This window comes from Pristis pectinata, chromosome 23, assembly GCF_009764475.1.
Source record: "Pristis pectinata isolate sPriPec2 chromosome 23, sPriPec2.1.pri, whole genome shotgun sequence".
In the NCBI taxonomy this organism is placed as follows: domain Eukaryota; kingdom Metazoa; phylum Chordata; class Chondrichthyes; order Rhinopristiformes; family Pristidae; genus Pristis; species Pristis pectinata.
The window spans coordinates 30,525,218-30,546,297 of record NC_067427.1 but is presented as its reverse complement, the minus strand read 5'-3'; the positions used below and the strand labels follow the sequence as shown (position 1 = coordinate 30,546,297).

At 45.5% G+C, this 21,080-nt stretch overlaps 1 protein-coding gene and 1 pseudogene across 1 annotated transcript; one reads left to right on the top strand and one right to left on the bottom strand.

Moving 5' to 3' along the window:
* Window positions 1-959: 959 nt before the first annotated feature.
* edf1 (endothelial differentiation-related factor 1) lies at window positions 960-17,543 on the top strand. Its single transcript, XM_052037306.1, has 5 exons — window positions 960-1,075; window positions 10,489-10,540; window positions 13,068-13,228; window positions 14,680-14,773; window positions 17,125-17,543. Exons 1-5 carry the CDS (start codon window positions 998-1,000, stop codon window positions 17,184-17,186), a joined length of 447 nt encoding a protein of 148 aa, XP_051893266.1. The 5' UTR covers window positions 960-997; the 3' UTR covers window positions 17,187-17,543.
* On the bottom strand, window positions 3,161-7,560 carry LOC127582265 (eukaryotic initiation factor 4A-II-like; annotated as a pseudogene).
* Window positions 17,544-21,080: the final 3,537 nt, after the last annotated feature.

Sequence of the window (21,080 nt, the reverse complement as noted above, 5' to 3'; positions counted from 1 at the left end):
ATGATTGTGCAGAGTGTTGATAGGGCAGCTGTGGAGAGGACAGTTCCTCTTTTGGGACAATCTAGAACAGGTGGGGATGGGGGTTGGGTCACTGTTTCTAAAAAGAATAATGGCTCATCCATTTAAGACAGATGAGACAAAATGTTTACTCTGACGATCTTGAGCCTTTGGAACTCTCTCCCCTGAAAGGATGTTGGAAAGCAGAGTCTTTGAACAAAGAATCTTAGGGCAAAGGTGGACAGATTGTTGATAAGCAAGGTGGGGTGAGAGGAGTGTGGAGCTGAGCCTACAGTCAGATCAGGCGTGTATTTGTGTGTGTGATGAGGGAGGCGAGGTCAGGGTGGGGGAGGCTCAGCTTCCAGCCCATGGGGACGAGGGCAGAGACTGAGGTGTGGGTGACCAAACGGGCCACAGCACTGTGGTGCGGGGGATTTCCGGACTGGGAGGGTGGGCAGGGAGGCAGTACTCAAACAGGAGCAGGCCACTCGGCCCCTCCAGCCTAATCCCGCCATCCAGTAGGATGATGGCTGGTTTACCCCAGTTCTGTGCCAGCCCCCTGTTGTACCTCCCTCCACTTTACCGACCGCGTCCCCACAACTGTGGGGCAGGATCCCGGAGCCCCAGCACCCTCGGCCGGGGAGGGGCGGCTCCTGCTCCCTGCCGCCGTCAGGGTGGAGCCCGAGGGTGGTGTTGCCTCAGGACGTCTCCCCGGGGCCAGGCTGGTCGGTGTGGACGGGTGGTCAGCAGAGACACGACGGGCCGAAGGACCTGATTCCGCGGGCTGGGACCCACCGGCAGCGGCTTCCAGCCCGGGGAGGGCGGCCGCCGGATCCGCGGGTCGTCGTCCGCCGCCGACGGCCTTCCCGCACTTTCTGCCCGGCGCCGCCTCTGATTGGTCGCCCGGGCTTTGTTTCAATAAAGTTATCGGCCCGTGTTGTGTTGGATAAAGTTTGGTTGAAGCGGGCGGTGACGCGGCTGCGCAGTCGGGCGGCTGAAGATGGCGGAGAGTGACTGGGACACGGTGACGGTTCTGCGCAAGAAGGGCCCGAGCGCGGCGCAGGCCAAGTCCAAGCAGGTAGCGGGCGGCGGGGGGCGGCGGGGGCTGGGGTCCCGGCCCCGCCGTGTGGGCGCCGTCCCTCCCTGCTGGCACGTTGGGCGACATCGGGCCCCGTGATGCTGGGCGCTGCCCACAGATGGGCCTGAAGGCGCTGATCGTGTCCCCGCCCCCCCCCCCCCCCACCCCCCCCAGTCCTGTCGGGTCCCGCTGCCCCGGTCCCCTCCCCATGTCCAGCCCTCCCCCCACCGTCCCTGTTCCCCCCTCCAATGTTCAGCCCTTCCCCCCTTCCCCCTCCACACACACACCCCCGTTCCTGCCCCCTCCCCTCCCGCCCCCACCCCGTTCGCTGCCCCCTCCCTCTCCTCTCCTGCCCCCTCCCTCTCCTCTCCTGTCCCCTCCTCTCTCCACCCTCCCCTCACACGTCCTGTCCTGTCCTGTCCCACTAACCCCCTGTCTCCACCCCCGGCCACATTCCCCTCCTGTGCTCCCTCCCCCTCCTCCCCCACCGTTCCTGTCCCACTGCCTACGATCCCCTCCTCTCTCCACCCCCACCTCCCATCAACGTTCCTCACCTTCCTGGTAGAGTGCACAGGAAAGGAGCCTCGGCTGCACCCTCTCCCCAGATGAACAGACACGAAGGGACTCCTTTCCCCCACCTCCACCTGCCTTGTCCAGGATACTGAGGTCAACTATAACCCCATGTTCTCTGGCACCACCCCATCCCCTCACACCGATCAAACCTGGACTGGTGATTTCCTCTGCACTTGCACTGTTGTCACTTTGAACCAGTATCTTTCTGGTACTTTGGAAATAACAGCTGTGAGCATTTGCAAATTCATGTGGTGGTGTCTCTTGCTGAATGTTGCTCACTTTTCTGAGATCTGGCTGTGGTAGTTGGTTGATAGTGGTAGTTATTGGAACACAGCACCAGGAATAAGGACAAAATGTAGATCAAATCTACAAACTTGAGTTGACACGTGTCTTATTTATGCACTTTCTGACTTAAGTACAATGGAAGCAAAAAGAATTCTTTGATTTCCACACATTTGTCGTAGCACCAGGCTTATTAGGTAAACGTTTCAAATTGAGGTCTTTCTGATGTGAGTGATGAAGATTCAAATACTTGTCACATGACATCAGTGAGCTATCATTGATATCAAAACAACCTGGACAGTTACAGTATGGGATAGACATAGTGTAAAGCGAACTTTATCCTATGAAATGTTCCCTAGCATGAAGAGCACAGGTTAGATACAAATTAAAACTTCTCATGAGGGAGTGTCAACTTTGTATCTCGATGCATAAGATGTATCCTTTTGTGACATGTTTCCTTTGTTTAGAGATATGTGTGTGAGTGAGATCATGAACTGAAGAGTTTACAAAGGAAAAATGGAAGTAGGAATAGGATAAATGTTCTTCCGACTGTGCTCCCCTATTCAATGAGATTGTGATTGATCCTCTCTCTCCAATTCTTATTGTTGCCCACAGTTCCACATACTGAGACTGCCTTGGACATGTGTGATTCCAGCCCTGACTGGCATTACATGCACATATTTCTAGCTTAATACTGTAGAATGTTTTGAAGTGCTGCTGTGTCTGTTTGTACACCAACTCCCCAGTGTTTGACAAGTGCAGATTTATGTGTTTTTATATTTGTGGATGTTGTTGCCTGTGGTGAATTGCTGCAGTCCTCGAATCTGATGTAAAGGTATGCTGACAGTGCTGTTGGGGAGGGAGTTCCAGGATTTGGACCGAGTGATGATGAAGGACTGGCGATGTACTTTGAAGTCAGGATGATGCATGACCTGGAATGGAGCCAGTAGGCATTTTCCCATGCACCTGCTGCCCTTGTCCGTCTTGGTGACGGGTTGTGGACTCCAGCTGAGCAGATTTTCCAGACCATTGGATGTCACAGAGTTGTACAGCATAAAAAACTGGTCCTTTGGCCCACCTTTATCTTCCTCAGTTACAAAATTAATTGCAACAACCTTCCTTCCGAAGCAACCAACACATTTACATTCTGTAAATGTAGTTCTCGTGATCTGTTGGCAAGTCATAATTAACTACTGGAGACGCCTGTTGCACAACAGTTCCACGAGCCAGTCAGTCAGTAGTGATTAGCATGGCACTGGTTCCTGAACAGAATTCTCTCACGGTCACATCATGTTCCTTTGATCCGTATCTCCATGTAGCACAGAGACTGTAAAGTCCCTTGCGTGCATTTTTCTGTCAGCCACTCGACCTTCCTCCTTGAGTTAAGAAAAATCACAGCTTGCATTAATTGTTAGAGTTTCATACAAGTCATACGGTGTGTCCAATTTCCTTTCCTCTCTTTCTACATTGATGTACAACTGCTTGATACCCTCGAGTGAGGTTTTTCTTAACAAGGATTCAAACTGGATCTCACACAAACTTTTTAGTCACCAATATATTTGGCACTGTAACAGATAACAGAACAACCTGTGCTAAGCTTGTGCTTAGCTTCTGAAAAATCTTATGAATTTGATCTTTGAATACACAACTCAACCTTTCAGCAGCTTCATCTAAAACAAACAAGTTGATCTGTCTGGAAGATGTTTATCCCCTGTTCAACATGTCAAACACTCTTCCTGGAGTTCCTACAGCAATGTTGGGAGCTTCACTCGCCCTTTCCAGCTGAATCACGTCATTCTTGGAGTATGGTGACCAGAACTGCAACAATGCTCAAGTGTGGCCTGACCAACATTTTGTACGACTGTAATATGGTGTCCCAACTCTTGAACTCAGTGTCTCAGCTGATGAAGGCAAATGCCTTCCTCACTACCCTGTCTGCTTGTGTTGCCGCTTTCAGGGAATAATGCACTAGCTCTCTCTGTTCAGCAATGCTCCCCAGGACCTTGCCATTCACTGTGTACTCCCTGCCCTAGTTTAACTTCCCGAAATCCATCTCTTCACACTTGTCTTAGTTAAGTTCCATCTGCATTTCCTTTGCCCACTTTCCCAGTTGATCAGTATCCTGTTGTAACCTTAGACAACCTTCTTGTTGTCGTCTGCACACTTAATAACCATGCCACCTACATTCTCATCCAAATCATTAACCTACATGACAAACAGAGGACCCAGTACTGATCCCTGTGGCACACCGCTGTTCATAGTTCTCCAATCTGATAAACAACCCTCCTCTACCACCCTCTGCCTCCCAATACCAAGCCAATTTTGTTTCCAGTTGATTATCTCACTCTGGATCCCATGTGTTCTACCCTTCTGGACCAGCCTACCATTTGGGACCCTGTCAAAGGCCTTGCTGAAGTCCACGTAGACAACGTCTACTGCCCTGCCCTCATCATTTATCTTGGTCACCTCTTCAAAACAAAAATCAAATTTGTGAGATGTGATCTCCCACGAACGAAGCCATGTTGACTCCCTAATCAGTCCTTGTCTTTCAAAATGCAAATAAATCCTGTCTCTCAGAATCCCTTTAATAAACTTCCTATCACTGATGTAAAACTCACAGGCTGTAGTTCCCTCGCTTGTCCCTGCTGCCCTCTGATCTTCCGGTATCTCACCTGTGGCTGACAAAGTTACAAAAATCTCTGATTAAAGTCCCAGTAATCTCTCTTACTTTCCACAACATCCTAGGATACACTTGATCAGGTCCTGGGGATTTATGCAACTTTATGCATTTTAGGACCTCCTTTTATAATGTTGACATGTGCCAGGATATCACTGTTACCCTCCCTGAACCGACTAGCTTCCACGTTGTTCTCCACAGTAAATACAGATGAGAAGTATTTATTTAAGACCTAATCTATTTGAATCCCCCCACATTCTCATCAACTCCCCAGACTCTGCTGTTCACCTACACCAGGTGCAGTTTACAGTTGCAATCAACTAACCTACTAACCTGCATGTTTTTGTTACACTTGTGTTGCTTGCTCCTTGTCAGCCCAAGCCTGAATGTTGTAGAGGATGGGTGCATTATAGATAGGGATTACTTCATTTTCTGCAAAGTTGCAAATGAAATTGAACTTTGGAATGTTGACGGATCAGTGCACACTTCTGGAAGGAAGGTCACTAATGAGGCAGCTGAAGGTGGTTGGACTTTGAAGGATTGGGACTTGGAGCTGGGATGATTGACCTCCAACAACTACAAACATCTTCCTTTATACAGGGTATGACTCCAACCATTGGAATGTTTTCCCCTTGATGCCCCTTGAGTCATGTGCCCCAGTATCATAATGGCAACTGCACCCACTTGTGTTGTATCCATGATGTAGTGTCTTAATTGTACACATTTCTAGTGCACCTAAGCTCTATAATAACACATCTTGCCCCACCTGGAGTATCTGGACTCTACAATTTCTGAGCTTTTCTCACCTATACAGCATTCAATGTGATATGAGGGATGAAACTAAATGCAATTTGTCCCAACATTATAAATTGACAGACCTGTAGCCACGTGTCTGATGGTTATAGACTTGCACTCCAGGTTTATACGAGTTATCTGGAGGATTAGAATTTTAGGAACCAGCAACCAGTGACCAAATTATAGAAGATAACAAAATATGTGAATAAATTCTCAAGAAATATAACAAAAAGTAAAAGCTTCTGCATGTACGTGAAAAGGCAGACTGTAGCAAAAGAAAGCGTGGGTTCTTTAGAGGCAGGAGGAATTAGAATGGTAAGTAAATCAGTGGCTGTGATGTGAAAGAGTATTTTGGGTCTGTGTACACTGCAGAAGACTCAGTTAAATTAATAGTTAGCCAATAGCTGAAGTGTAAACAACTTAATTGAATCAGCACCAGAGACAGGTGATAAACTGGTGTTGATCTTCGAAAATTCCAAAGATTCGGGGAGGGGGGGTGGTGGTGCGTGGGGTCAATGATTCAACCTGACACCAGTATAATATGAGCCGTTAGCTTTATTTCAACCACACATAGTTTCTTTGCACCGTTGTTAAATTGATAGGTATCAACAGTCTAGCAGGCCATACTACAAATTCCAGTGCTGGGCAGATCATTAGTAATATTTATCAAAATTGAAGTTACTGAACATGCCCCACTGGACCACGGGGAGGTTTCCCAACTTGCATCAATCCCTCTCACAGGTACCAATGTGCTGTTCACTTCTCAACTCCCAACAGGCTGTGGTTTGACTATAATTTCACTCTAAAATAGCTAATTGTCAAGTTAAAACATGTTCCTTTGCTTGGCTCTTTAGGGGTGAGGTGTTTTCCCCCCAGCTGTCTCAGCGTTGATCACATTGTCAACAATGTCACTTTCCCTTGCACCGTAAACGTGTTTTCAGCAGCTGTTGAAAGTGTTTATGAAAACAATTCCTTCCTTGAGGATTGTCCCACTATTTGCAATCTTTGGCATGTCCTTTCTGCGTTAACATTTCAAACTTAGCTTTTCCATCAGCACATGTTCTAGCCGTCTTGTTTTCATGGATTTTATCTTGCCAACATACGCTTAAGGCAGCAAATGTAACAGTATTGTTTGAGAAAGTGGAGAAAATGGTGCAATAGATTAGTTTGATATCAGTTGTCAGCAAAATTCTGGAATGCTTTATTAAAGATCCAGTAACAGCACCCTTGGAAGGTCAGAGAGGTCCAGAATTTGCGTGGTGTGGAGCCTTGGCTCTCCACTGACCTACAAACACAAAACCCACTTCCTGTGTAGGTCTCCAGAGGGCAATTTGCTGGACAAAGGCGCCTCCAGCCTTGGTGGCAGGGCTCTGCTCAGTGATGGGGCCTTCTGAGATTGATATGCCTGAAGTACAGCATACGGTTGTAGCAGCAGGAGGAGGATATACCTGCCCTGGAGTTATGCAACGTTGGGCACTGGGCAGATTCCTGGGATGAAGGTGTCCTGTGAAGAAAGATTGAGCAGGACAGGTGTGTATTCAGTGGAGTTCAGGAAAATGAGACAGAATTTTCTTGAGAGATGGGATACTTGGAGGGATTGACACGGCAGCTCTTTTGGCTGATAAATCTAAAATTCAGAATCGGGCTGGACACTTACACAGAGGGTGGGAGCTCCCTACCCCAAAGACTACAAATGCCATTAAATATCTTTGTGGCTATAATTGATAGCATTTTTCAACATTAAGGGAATTGTGGAAAAAGAGGAAAGTGGACTTGGTAGGGAGTTGGCTGTGATTTTATATACTGTGAAGCAGAATTGAGGATCAGGGGTTAATGCTGCCCCTTTCATCGTTGTGCAGTGGCAGTCCTGCATTCATCAGTGCAGTATTCCACTGCTGTATACGACCTGTACCCACGTGTACAATGAGTGTGTTTAAATAGACAGAAACCTGTCACCGGGTATAGACCAGTGACTGATGACATTGTCTTCCAGGATCATGGGGAGGTGCTGATACCTGCAGCTGCTTACCTCAGTGCCATCTGTTGTCAGACCTGTACCCACCTACAATGTATTGCAGTACAATACAGTGACAGGTGGGCTAATGGGTCCATTACCCCTGTATCCGTTGGTGTGATAGCCCAGCTTATACAATGACATTGTGGCGTAGCACAGTAACACGGCCAGGAGAGCTGCTGCCTCACAGCTCCAGCGCCACAGGTTCAATGCTGACCTTGGGTGGCACAGGTGTGGAGGTTGCACGTTCTCCCTGTAACCACATGGATTTTCTCCGGGTGCTCTGGTTTTTCCCCCACATCCCAAAAAACGTGCAGGTTGGTAGGTTAATTGGCCACTAAACTGTCCCCAGTGTGCAGGTGAATGGTAGACTCTGGAGGGAGTTGGTGGGAATGTGGGGAGAATAAAAATGGGGTGAGTGTAAATCTGTGGTTGATGGTTGTCACGGACTTGATGGGCTGAAGGGCCTGTCTCCATTCTGTATCATTTTGTGACTCCACAACTCTGACTGTTGCCAGCCAGCAATATCCAGCAGCCTGTTTGTATCTGTATCTCCGCATTAGCAATGTATCAAATGCCTTCTGGAATTCTAAGTGTAGCAGATCCATTGATTTCCTTTCATCCACGGCCTGTGTTACTTCAAAGAACTCCAACAAATTGGTGAAATGTGTTTTCTTTCCTTTCACCTAAACCACGTTGACTTTGTCCTGATTACCTGAAATTTTCTAAGTGCTCTGCTATACCTTCTTTAATAATAGCTTGTAACAATTTCCCTATGGCATATTCAGCTAACTGGCCCGTAGTTTCCTGCTTTTTGTCTCCCTTTTTGAATTAAAGCATTACATTTCTTTCTTTTTCAATCTTTTTATTAATTTTCAAATTAGTACAAAATAATATCTACCATTAGTAATTATATATGGTGCAGAGAGATCAGGATAGCAGTCATAACAGTTAAAATATATAATCACAAGGAGTAAAAAAAAGTAATCTAGACCTCCCGCTCTCTTATTAAGTGAACAAATACAAAAGGAAAGATTGAAAAGAAATGAAATTTAATTATATGAAAGAAGAACCCCCAAATCAAAAAAATATTGATAATAAACCAAAATAAACCAAGAACTTCAAAAAAAAAAACTGGACTGATATTTCTTCAATTAAAAAGAAAATGAAACATTATTATGTCGTCAACTCCACTCCTCTGTATTCAAGGGTTATTGAAAGGGATCTGTAAAAGGTCAGCTTATATCATATGGAAATATTGAATAAATGGACTCCAAACTTCCTCAAACTTAAGCGAAGGATCAACAGTACCACTCCTAATTTTTTCCAAGTTTAAACATGATATAGTTTGAGAAAACCACTGAAAAGTGGTGGGAGGTATTGGATCCTTCCATTTGAACAAAATGGATCGCTTGGCCATTAATGTGACAAATGCAATCATACGACAAGCAGAAGCAGATAAATGGCCAGATTCCATCATTGGTAACCCAAAAATTGCAGTAATAGGATGAGGTTGTAAATCAATGTTCAATACAGATGGAATAATGTTAAAAATATCTTTCCAATATTTTTCCAAAAGGGGACAGGACCAAAACGTGTGTCAGGGAAGCCACCTTCGAATTACATCTGTCACATATAGGATTTATATGATGATAAAAACGGGCTAACTTGTCCTTGGACATATGGGTCCTGTGAACCACCTTAAACTGTATCAAAGAGTGTCTGGCACACATTGAAGATGTATTAACTAATTGAAGAATTTTCTTCCATGTCTCTGTGGGTAACAGTATCTGCAGTTCTCCTTCCCATTCATTCTTAATTTTATCAAGTTCCTCTGGATATATTTTCATAATTAGATCATAAAGTATTGCTATCAGGCCCTTCTGATAAGGATTAAAACCTAAATTTTTTTCTGTAATTTCAATTTTATATGGTGTTGGAAAAGAAGGTAAAGTAACTTTTAAAAAATTTCTTATCTGTAAATATCGGAAAAAAATGTGATCTAGGCAGATTGTTTACTAGACAACTGTTCAAAGGATAAAAAACAGTTATCAATGAATAAATCTCAAAAACATATTACACCCTTCATTTTAAAGCATTACATTTCTAATCTAACGTAATTTTCCCCAACTTTCTGACCAGCCATTTCTTTTGAGACACTAGAAGAGGTCCATTGAGACGCAGAGACTTGTTGGCTGTAATTTGCTCACTACCTCTCCCCCAATGGCCGTAACTTTCCTTCCTTCCAATTCCTGACTTACAACTATTTCTGGGATGTTAGTTGTATCCTCCATAATGAAAACTGATGCCCAAGATACCCGTTTAATGAATCAGTCATCTTGTCATTTTCTGTATGAATTCCCAGATTCATTCACTATTAGGGCCAATGCTCACTTTGTTAACTTTTTTCCTTTCTAAGTATGTGACCTCTCTCTGTCTGTTATTTCTGGTTCATTTTGTATTACATTCTAATCTTTCCTTCCTTGCTAATCTTTAAGTCATTCATTTGCTGTTTTTCATCATCTGCCCAATCTTCTGACCTGTCACCCACCTTCTCACAATTATGTGTTTTTTAAGCTTAATGCTATATATTTGGTTAACTGGGGATGGTAGATTCAGCCCTTTGAATTTTTATTTATTGTAGGATTCAATTTATTTTGAAAGAGAGCTCCTTAAATGTCTGCCACTGCATCTCAGCTGACCGATTCCTTAACTCAATGCACCAGGTTATTTAAGCTGCCGCTATAGTCATATCCTCATAACTGCCTTTATTTAATTTGATAGTCACGTGTAGTGTTCTAGTTGTCATATTATTAAAAGGATACAAAGACACAGGAGAGGGTGTAGTGAAGATTTATAAGGATGATACCAGAAATGTGAGGGAGGCTTCTTTGTGGGATAAACACTGCTGTAAGGTTCTAGTCCGTGACCTTCAGTGTGAGTCCCCTGCAGGTGTAAGTTGAATTAACTGATGGTTGATGGTGACAGGATTGTGTGTTCCCCATGTTGCAAGAATCCATCCAGGAGTGAATCTTAACTTGACTTTTGTATTTTCTTCTTCTTCTTCCCCAGGCAATCACATCCGCCCAGCGCAGAGGAGAAGATGTGGAGACTACAAAGAAATGTAAGCATTCTTTATGCATTGCACCTCGCTGTCCTAGGGCTATGGGAGTGGGGAGCATTTTTACTCCCTCAAGAAAGTCCTGTTCATCTTTTATTATGGTGCCTTTGATTTTTTTTGAGACTATGCCCTCTGAGTCTTGAATGGTAGTTTCTCTTTACCCTACCCATTTCCTTTACTAATCCTAAAGTTTCTTTCAAATCTCCCCTCATGAGATTGATTTCTCCTTTTAAGTTACTGCATGGGGTCCAGGCATTGTTCTGATAAATGAACATTGCACTCCCTCCACTGGTGTAGTGCCCAGAACCATTGTAGATGTGGTCTAACTGGGGCTTTGTACAACTGTAGCACAAATACTGTGCTTTTATGTTCTAGGCCCTAAATATGAGAACTATTCCATTAGTCTTTTCGATTATTTTCTGTAGCTCATTGATATTTTACATACATAAACCAAAAGGTCTGTATGCAACTTCACTGTTTCTAGTTTTTCCACTTTTTAATAAGTTTTTTGCTTTATCTTTTTGGGCCCCAAAGGAAATGACTTCAAATTTTTGTACACTGAAATCCATCTTCCACAGTGTCCCTCGTTCACATAGTCTCTTCAATCCCTCTTTCTAATTAAATGTCCAAGACCACAAGAAATTGCAGAGAGTCGTGAACGCAGCCCAGTGTATCACGCAAACCAGCCTCCCCTGCATTGACTCTGTCTACATTTCCCACTGTCTTGGGAAAGCAGCCAACGTAGTCAAGGACCCCTCCCACCCAGGCCATTCTCTCTTCTCCCCTCTCCCGTCGGGCAGAAGATATGAAAGCCTGAGAGGACGAACCGCCAGACTCGAGCTTCTATCCTGCTGTTATCAGACTCTTGAATGGACCTCTCATGTGCTAAAGATGAACTCTCGATCTCCCAATCTGCCTTGTCATGGCCCTTGCACTTTATTTATTGCCTGCACTGCACTTTCTCTGGAACTGCAGCACTTTATTCTACATTCTGTTTTCCTTTTTACTATCTCTGTGTAATTATTTATGGCATGATCTGTCTGCTTGGCATGCAAAACAAATGCTTTTCACTCTATCTTGGTACATGTGACAATAATAAACCAATACCCTTGCCAGATTCTTACTTCAGAACTGCTAACTGACACGTACATACATCATTTAAGAGTGGAGCTCCCTCTACAGTGTCCTGTCAAACATTCCCAGATCAGATACAGAACAAAGTTCCTTCCGCATCCTCCAGTAAAATGCTCACAGGGCAGGCACACTTGGATATGACACTTGGAAAAGACTGTGACACTTAGCTATGTGACCGTTTATAAGTAGTGTGAATCATCATAGCCTTAACACATGTTGTGAAACACCAATATCGAATCCTGCCAATAGGGATGCAAAAGCATTAACTCTGCACTTTCTTGCCACTCAGCCAATCAGTTCCATAATGTGCCATCAGTTCCATGAGCTTCAACCTTAGGCAAGAGGTTTTAACAGAGCAATTTGAACAAATGTCTTCTGATAGTCCATGTAGTTAATGTTCATATATATCTGCTGTCCACTACCTTAGTCACTTTCAAGGCCATTATGTTTTCTTGTTGGGTGTGATTCAATCTTGGTTTATCAGGTAGAATGTATCTGCTAATAATCTAAGATGACTCATGTCAAACAACAAACTTTCATGGTGTTTGTCAGCTTTATCTGCAATTTTGGGTTGTTGTGATTCTCAACAGATAATAAGCTCATTGGTCCACAAATTTCAGCATTCCCCTCGATTGCCTTTCTCTGCGCAGCCATCTCTTGCCCCACGATGTTTATGAACAGGCAAATCCAAATAATCACAAAGTAATAGGCGTGTCTTAATAATCATGGGCGATCTCAACTGAAGAGGTGGTGAAAGCAATTCAGGGACTGGAGGTTTTGAGTGTTCAGGATGCTTTCCTTAACCAAACTGTGGGAAACAAACAGAGAATGAAAATTAAAAATAAACTGCAAATGCTGGAAATTTGAACTAAAAACTCAGCTGGTCAGGCAGCCCCCATGGAAAGAGATTCCACATTTGTTGCCGGGCATGTTGATGTGTCCAGCATTTTCTAACTGAATAGAGAAGGCTTGCTGTCAGATCTAGCAATGTTCTAATGATGGGAAATAAGCCGCAGCAGGTAAGTATAGGGAAGCATTTAAGCTCTAGGAATGACAGCAATATTTAAGATAACTACTGAACTGAAACATGGGCAAGACAATGATACATAGAAAGTTAATTATAGGATTTTATTTCGATTTGCAGCATCTGTAGTTTTTTGCTTGGGATGTGCCTGCCCTGTGAGCATTTTACTGGAGGATGCGTAAGGAACTTTGCTCTGTATCTGACCCTCGCTGTATCGGCCCTGGGAATGTTTGACAGGACACTGTAGGAATCGATGGGCACCAAGCAGTGATGATTGTTAGTAGATGGTTTCACTGGATGGGATCACACTGTTGAGAACAGAGTGGATGCTGTGACTGGCTGAAGGATATCTCTGCTTTGTGTTGTGCTCAGGGGCTGCAGGACAAAACAAGCAACACACTATAACGAAGAACACTGCAAAACTGGACCGGGAAACAGAGGAGCTTCACCACGAGCGAGTGTCACTCACTGTTGGCAAACTGATCCAGCAGGGCCGGCAAAATATGGGAATGAATCAGAAGGACTTGGCCACAGTGAGTACATAGTACTGCTGACGTCTGAGGTTATCTTTATTGCGTTGTGTGGTGCTGGTGAAGGCAGGTGGGGAGAGCACGCTGTGCAGGGTGGGTGATTTGGGAGGCATGGTGTAAGGTGGGGCTGGTGGAGGGTGTGCCTCTTCTGCATCCGAGTAATGGGGTGGATGTGTGAGGGCGAGGGAAGGGTTCGCTACTTGGGATATGGAATCATAGAGTTATACAGCACGGAATCAGGCCCTTCGGCCCAATTCATCTGTGCCGACCAAGGTGCCTACCTGAGCTAGTCCCATTTGCCTGTGTTTGGCCAACATCCCTCCAAACCTTCCCTATCCATGTACCTGTCCAAGTATCTTTTAAACATTGCAATTGTACCCGCCTCTGCCACTTCCTCTGGCAGCTCGTTCCACATCTCCGCCACCCTCTGTGTGAAAAACTTACCCCTAAGGTCCCCTTTAAATCTTTTCCCTCTCACCTTAAACTTATGCCTCTAGTTTTAGACTCCCCTCCCCTGGGAAAAAGACTAACTATCCACCTTATCTACACCCCTCATGATTTTACTTACCTCTTTAAGGTCACCCATCAGCCTCCTACACGCCAGGGAAAAAAGCCCCAGCTTCCAGTCCCAGTAACATCCCTGTGAATCATTTCTGCACCCTTTCCAGAGCTCAGTGACCACAATACTCCCAAGTGTGGTCTCACCAGCATCACGTGCAGTTGTAGCATGACATCCCAACTCTTGTACTCCTGACTGATCAAGGCCTTCTTCACCATCCTGTCCACCTGTGTCACCACTTTCAGGGAACAATGTACTTGTATCCCAAGGTCTTTCTGTTCTACACTCTCCAGGATCCTGCCATTTATTGTGCAAGTCCTACACTGGTTTAACTTACCAAAGTGCAACATTTCGCATTTGTCTGAGTTAAATTGCATCAACCATTCCTTGGCTCACTTTCCTTGTTCCTGATACTGTTGTCATCTTGTAGAGTCTCTCAGGGCTCTCCTTTACCTTATCTGCCAAAGCCATCTCATGTCCTCTTTTAGTCCTCCTGAATTCCCTCGTAGTCCTACATCCTCAAGCAATTGGCTTGAGACAGGTTGTCTATATCTGATATATGCCTCCTTTTTCCTGGCAAGAACTTCACCAACCAAGGTTCCCTAACCACGCAGGCCTTGCCCTTTGCTCTAACAGGAACACGCTAGCCCTGAATTCTCCCTATCTCACTTTTAAAAGCCTCCCACTTGCCAGACATCCCTTTACCTGCCAACAGCCTCTCCCCATCAACCATTGCAAGTCCCTGTCTGTTGCCATCAAAATTAGCCTTGCCCCAATTTAGCACTTGGAGGCTGTATTTTCACAGCCATTACCCATACTTGGCATGATTTAAAAACGCTGTGGTGCCAGAAGTAAAATCTTTCAGTCTAACCCATGTTGCTTGTTTTCTCTTCAGCGGATTAGTGAGAAGCCTCAAGTCATTGCTGACTACGAGTGTGGAAAAGCTATTCCTAACAACCAGGTTCTTGGCAAGGTTGAAAGAGTTATCGGTGAGTCCACAAGTCCCTATTAGAGCGGTGAGGAACACCCAGCCCTCTGCTTGCAGCCCCTACCTCTCCTCATTCAGCTGATCTCGCTGTTGGCACCAGTTCAATTGTAGCCATGTTCTGCTCCTGATCCGGATCATCCTGAGCTTTCCTTCGCACTTCTGTTGTGCTTTGTTTTGTAACCAGTGGGTGCACACTAGTGCGGCAGGTGGTGCTGCTGCCGCGTTGTTCCAGTGCTCCAGGTTGGATCCTGATCTGGGGTGCCTGTTCTCAGGAGCCCCAGTTTCCTCCCACATCCCGAAGATGCCACGGTAGGTTCATTGGCTGCGGTCAAACATTCACCCTTATGGAGGTAAGTGGTTGGAGAATTGGGGTTGGGGAGAGTTGAAGAGCTAGAGAGACAACAGGTTATAGGGAAGTAGGGGAATGGGATTGGTGGGAATTTCTGGGAGCCATCATAGAGTTGATGGGCCAAACAGCCTTCCATGTCATCATAGGAAAATGTAAGAGCTTCAGGTAAGGTAGTGTAATGTTGACCTAAGCATCTGATTTGGAGGTGACAGTGGTTGACAGTCCAGACGACCCAACAAAGCTCTCACTGGTGACATCTGGGGATGTGCAAGGATTGGGTTGCTGAGCCAATAGCCTAAAAGTTGGACCTTTCAAGCATTGCCCAAAATTGTCCCATCACCACCCCTGGGTGTGTTCTGTCCTACTGGCAAGACAGACCCATCAGTGTACAGCATAGTGGTGTGCAGTCAGGAGGGGTGTGCCTGGCAGCCTGAAACGTTTGTCAAGCCAGGGAAATAACTCTGATTCAACTATGAGCACAGGAGGAGCATCGCCATCGACGTGTGCAAACCTTGTGAAGCCACAACACAGTTTGGCGTGCTAACCGGTGGAAGCAACAAACTGTAGATGGCCATCTCATCATTCAAAACTCTGCTCCCCAATCATGAATGGCGGTCGATAATTAACCGATCATGGAGACCAGGAAGCTTCAAGAACACCCTTGTATTCAACAAAGTGAAGCCCTGTTTGGAGGCAAAAGACAAGACTGAAGAGTTCATAATCCTCTCTAGCCTGAAGTGCCAAGTACGTGATGCATCTTTGATTCCTTCTGAGGACCCGCCATCACTGATGCCATTCCTTGGTCATTGATTCACTCCATGTGATGTCAAGTCACATTTGAACCCACTTGTTACGGGTCCCAACACCTTCTCAGCTGCAGTGATCCTGAACCAGCTGTGTTTCTGAGATAAGCTGATCCAGTGCATCTGCCATGACAATGATGTTACACCTGATAAATCCTATCCAATCCGGCCTGTTGATCTACCCCATCAGCTCAATGATGGACAGCATCTTTGTGTTGTTCAGCTCCACTTGGCTCACCAGCAACCCACTCACCACTGCACAGTTTGGGTTGCACAAGGGCAACTCTGCTTCTGACTGCATCACAGCCTTGTCTGAGCATAAGTAAGTGGGGAATGGGTGAGGTGAGTGTGACTTGCCTGAACAGCCAAGAAAAAATTCCTACTGCTTGGAGTTTGGCCAAGCATGGATATGGTTAAAGGTCCAACTTCTCAGCCTCACAGATCGTTGCAGGAGTTTGTAAGTGTCGTGTCCTAGGCCCAACATTTCCTGCTGTTTCATCAATGATCTCTCCATCATAAGTTCAGCAGTGGGCACATTTGCCAATGAAAAGACTATTCAAATCACAATTCCAGCAACAATCTGCTCAATATTTCAGACAGACTGGGAATAGGGTTTGTATCAATGACCATATCTATCAAGAGAGTCTAATCATGTCTCCTTGACTTTCGAAAGCATTGCCCTCACCAGATACTCCAGCTTCAAGGTTCTGGGGCTGGGTCAGAGGCTGGGTATTTCCCCACCAAACATCAGTGTGTGTGCTGGAATACTCCACACTTCCCTAGATGAGCTGAAATGCCACTTGAAGCTCAATATCAACCTGGTCAAAGCAGCCTCCATCCACCAACAGACATTCCCTCTGACACGGCACAGTGGCTGGGCTCTGTACCATTTTCAACTCTGCTCCCCAAACATGCATTCTGCATTTGTATGTTTCCTTACAGACCCCACATCATCCAGATTTGGAAATCTATTGCTTCATGTTGTTGCTGGGTTAAAATCCTGAACATCTATAAACGAAGAGAGAAAGCCTTTGTCACACGGTGCAGTGGTTCGAGGAGGGGCTCTGCCGAGGGCAGTAAGGGGCCTTGCTGTGGTACACATTCTTCACCGTCTTCTATTGCACTGAGTTCAGCCAGCAAGTTTGATTGTCCTGTGTGGACTCGCTTGGTATTAACTAAACTTTCTTTTTCTTTTAAAAGGCCTCAAGTTGCGTGGGAAGGATATTGGACAACCCCTGGAGAAGGGACCCAAGAAAAAATGAGAACAAAGCCTCGAAATCAGTTCTTTCTATGGAACTGGTCTCCCCTGGCTTTTTCAGAAGTCAGATTGACATTATTGCCAAGCTGAATTCGGGAGGGATTATGGGCTGCCACAGCTGAGTTACTGACCTATCTGCTGGTATTGTACTTCACCCAAAGAAAAGCTTACTGTCTGATATTCTGTCTGATTCCCAGGCATGGTTCTGAATGCGATTAATCTCTAACCAGGGACAGAAGTGTGAAAACTTTATTTGTGTTAAATCTCCATTTTCCAAACTGTGCCACCTCCAGGGAGGCAGATATGATTTCCTCTCACTTTCCCTGTAAGTTTCTGTAGAAATAAAGTTTAAGCCTTTGGACTTGGTGTCTGATGGTTTTGTGTGCATTGCACTGAGGATTGCTGCATCAGAGACCTGGGCAATGAACTCTCTAACTTAAGGCCTCATCTCGACTGTTGGGACCAACCTGCCTTTTCAACATTGTTTTCCAGCAACGCGAGTGCCTTGGATGAGCTTTGACTGCCAGCACACATGGGATGATGTGCCTCACCTTGACAGCAGGAACTCTCCACAGGCTGTTTCTCTGCACCATTCAATAGTTCAAACAGACGTGCAGCAAAACTGCAAGTTGTTGGAAGAAGAAAGTTCTCGTGGCTGAAGATGGGAGTGCCTGGGGAATCATTCAGGCTTGGCTTTGGCCAAGGGTGGTCTCGCGTGACTGTTCAATGTGATCCCAAGGGTAAGGTCCCAACACTCAACAGGTTCTCTCCCACCCACCCTCAGTGTAAGATCCAAACTCCATTCCTCAGGGCAACACCCCAAATCCCAGGACAATGTCTCAACTCACTGCAGCACGCTTGGATCTGGAGAATACTCCAACTCAGTGCAGTGTCCCTAACATCTTGAGACTCTATCCTAACTCATTGTACTGCACTGATCCTAACCTTGTTTCAGGACAGCAGCCCAACTTGTGACTGTGGATGGTGGATCTCCCACCTGCTCTGAATTCAGCCTGAACTTATCCAGGGTTAGGTAAAACTAGCTGAGCTTACAGAGCCACACAACCTGGAATTACTGAAACTTTTATTAAAGATGAGTAAATGGTGCAATAGAAATAATATTACCTAGAATAGTACAAGAAACTATGTAGTGATGTATGACAAAATGCCGTGCACTGTTGGGATCTTTTACACTTGCAGAGCTTTAACTCTCAACTGTAGCTGTAGTTTAGCTCTCACACTTGTGGTTATAGACCGAACAACCCTGTATCTCCCAGAGCATGGTGCAGTTCTCCAACCACCCCCACCCCACCGCTTCCAGAGAATCATCTACAGATCCTTCATGGTTGTGAAGCCTGCGGGGGCAGACCACTGTTTCCCTTGCTGACCAGCTCTGTGGAAAGCCACCTTGCCAATCCACTTGCAGAGATGTTATAAATCACCTGAGGAGCATTATCTCAAAGTTCCATTGTTTGTATCCCATTTAATATGTATTCACTTTAAACAGGGACATCCGTGGTGAGGAAATCTTGATACCACTGCTTGTATCCTTTCATTGGGAGGATAATTATGTGTGTGATAGGCTACCTGAGCTTTGATTAACCTTCATTTACACTGGCTCATCAGGTAAAATGTGAAACTCTGTTAATTGTGTTAAATATGCATGACTAATCCACTCAGGTGCATATCCCTCCTCCAATTTCTCTAAAATGTTTGCTCTGTCAATGACAAATGATGTCCGTACATCATTCTGGGCTGCCCTGAACTGACATTGCGATCCTCCTTGATAACTTGATCCATCTTTTTAACGTATCTAAAATAGGATTAGAAGGCTTTGTACGGGTCTCCATGTGGTTGCCACTGTGTTAAACTATTTTTGTTGTGGTGTATTATTAATCTGTTGTTTTCCTTTCTTTTAGTTTATTATTCATTGTTATTAATGTTATTCTAAGCCATTCCAGCATGTTAAATCCTGTCACTGCAATTAACCAACCCCTCTCCTGCCGGGGTCTTTGGTCATGACCACAGTACTCAGTGTCTGTATGATAGCAGGTGGATATATCTCTCTCACAGTATCTCCATCAGAACCACAGTATCTGTATCACACCTGCAAAGTCCATATCTCACTATGGGGTGTGCTTATCACACCCAAGTGTTGGTGTAGCAATCTAAGTGCGTGTATCACGCCTGCAATGTCTGCAGTTCATTGAGTTACCAGTGTCGATATTATCCAGTGTCAGTTCAGTATTGTCCTTTGGGAGGGTGGAGGGGGGAGCTTCCAATCATACCCTGGTCTTTGTGACTCCAGACCTGTAACAGTGTGGTTGACTGTTAACTGCCCTCTGAAATGGCCCAGAGATCCACTCACTTGGACTGCTGCACCAAAAAAAAAACTGGACAAACACCTGGCATCAACCTGGCAGCAAATTTGGACATGGCAAAGTCACCCTTTGCCCAGTTGACCTTGCAACATCCTGCCCACAAACATCTGGGGACTGGTGTACAACTGGGAGAGCTGTCCTACAGATAGTCAAAGGCCTGACACAGAATCAGGTAAGGTGCCAGACTCTTCTGTCATCATCCCTGGGTACATCCTGTCCCACTGGCAGGTGGCAGGACAGAGTAGCCCTGATGGTCTTCAACATTCACTCCAGACCCCATGAAGTTTCATGGCATCAGATTAAACACGGGCAAGGAAACTTCGTCCTGATTCCCACTTCCCGAGCTCCCTCAGCTGATGAATCAGTGTTCCTCCATGTTGATCAACACCTGGAGGAAGCACCAAGGGCACAGAATGGACTCTGGGTGGGGAAGTTCAACAGGCATCACCAAGAGTGGTTTGTTGGCACCACCACTGAGTGAGTTGGCTGAGTCCTGAGGGATCAGCCAGACTGGGTTTGCAGCAGGTAGTGAAGCAATATGAGGGATAAACCTACCTGACCTTATCCTCGCCAATCTACCTGTGACAGGTGCTTCTGTCCATTGACAGCATTGATGTAAGTGAGCACTGCCTTGTGGAGACAAAGTCCTGTCTTCACATCGAGGATGCTCTCCATCATGTTGTCTGGCACCACAGTCATACTTAAGGGATGGACTCAGGACAGATATGGTAGCTCAGAACTGGCTTCCATGAGACGCTGTGGACCATCAGCAGCAGAAGAAATGTTCACCATCGCAATGTGTAAGCTCATGGCTGGGCATAGCCCTCAGTCACCATCACTGTCAACCCAGGAGATCAACCCTGGTTCAATGAGGGGTGCAGAGGGCCATGTGGGAGCAGCACCAGGTGGACCTCTCCCACTCCCACTCCCACAGTCCACTTCCCTTCCCTCGCTCCTACACGGCAGCTGCAATGTCTGTTGCTGCTGTCTGGCTGCCCCATGGAGTGTCCCTTTTAAGCTCTAGCAGCCTTCTCAGAATGCAAAGTATTGACAGCTGCATGACATGGGTGAGAAGTGTCACCAAGGATTGCACAGGTCCTGTCTTGGCATAGTTGCTGGGTGTGAACCAAACCCTGCTTTAAACGTCTTGGCCAGTTTTTCATTTTTTCTACAGACCTGGGTCTAAGTGCTAGACACAACTAAGCTTTAAAACACCTGAACTAGGTGAAATCCAATTTCTAGGCAGCAAACTGGAATAATTTCTCAACAGCTGATACCAGGTAACTGGTCTCAGTTTGGCTCACTCTTCTTTCTTAAATAGCAGAATGACTTGTACATTCTCCAGCTGAAAGGAACAATTTCTGCAACAATAGAACTTCAGGTCCTGTTTCAGACATCCACAGTTTTCCACACACTTCAAACTCTGGGCTGGAAAGTATTTATCCCTGGAGACTGAGCACTCTTTGCCACTCCTTTTTTCATTATTGTTTACTTTCTTATATTAATTTTGGAAGTCC

Excerpts from the sequence above, each read along its gene's own strand:
- edf1 (XM_052037306.1), top strand. The coding sequence starts at position 998 with ATGGCGGAGAGTGACTGGGACACGGTGACGGTTCTGCGCAAGAAGGGC. Across the intron at positions 1,076-10,488 it reads CGCAGGCCAAGTCCAAGCAG|GCAATCACATCCGCCCAGCG; the intron begins GTAGCGGGCGGC and ends CTTCTTCCCCAG. Across the intron at positions 10,541-13,067 it reads TGTGGAGACTACAAAGAAAT|GGGCTGCAGGACAAAACAAG; the intron begins GTAAGCATTCTT and ends TGTTGTGCTCAG.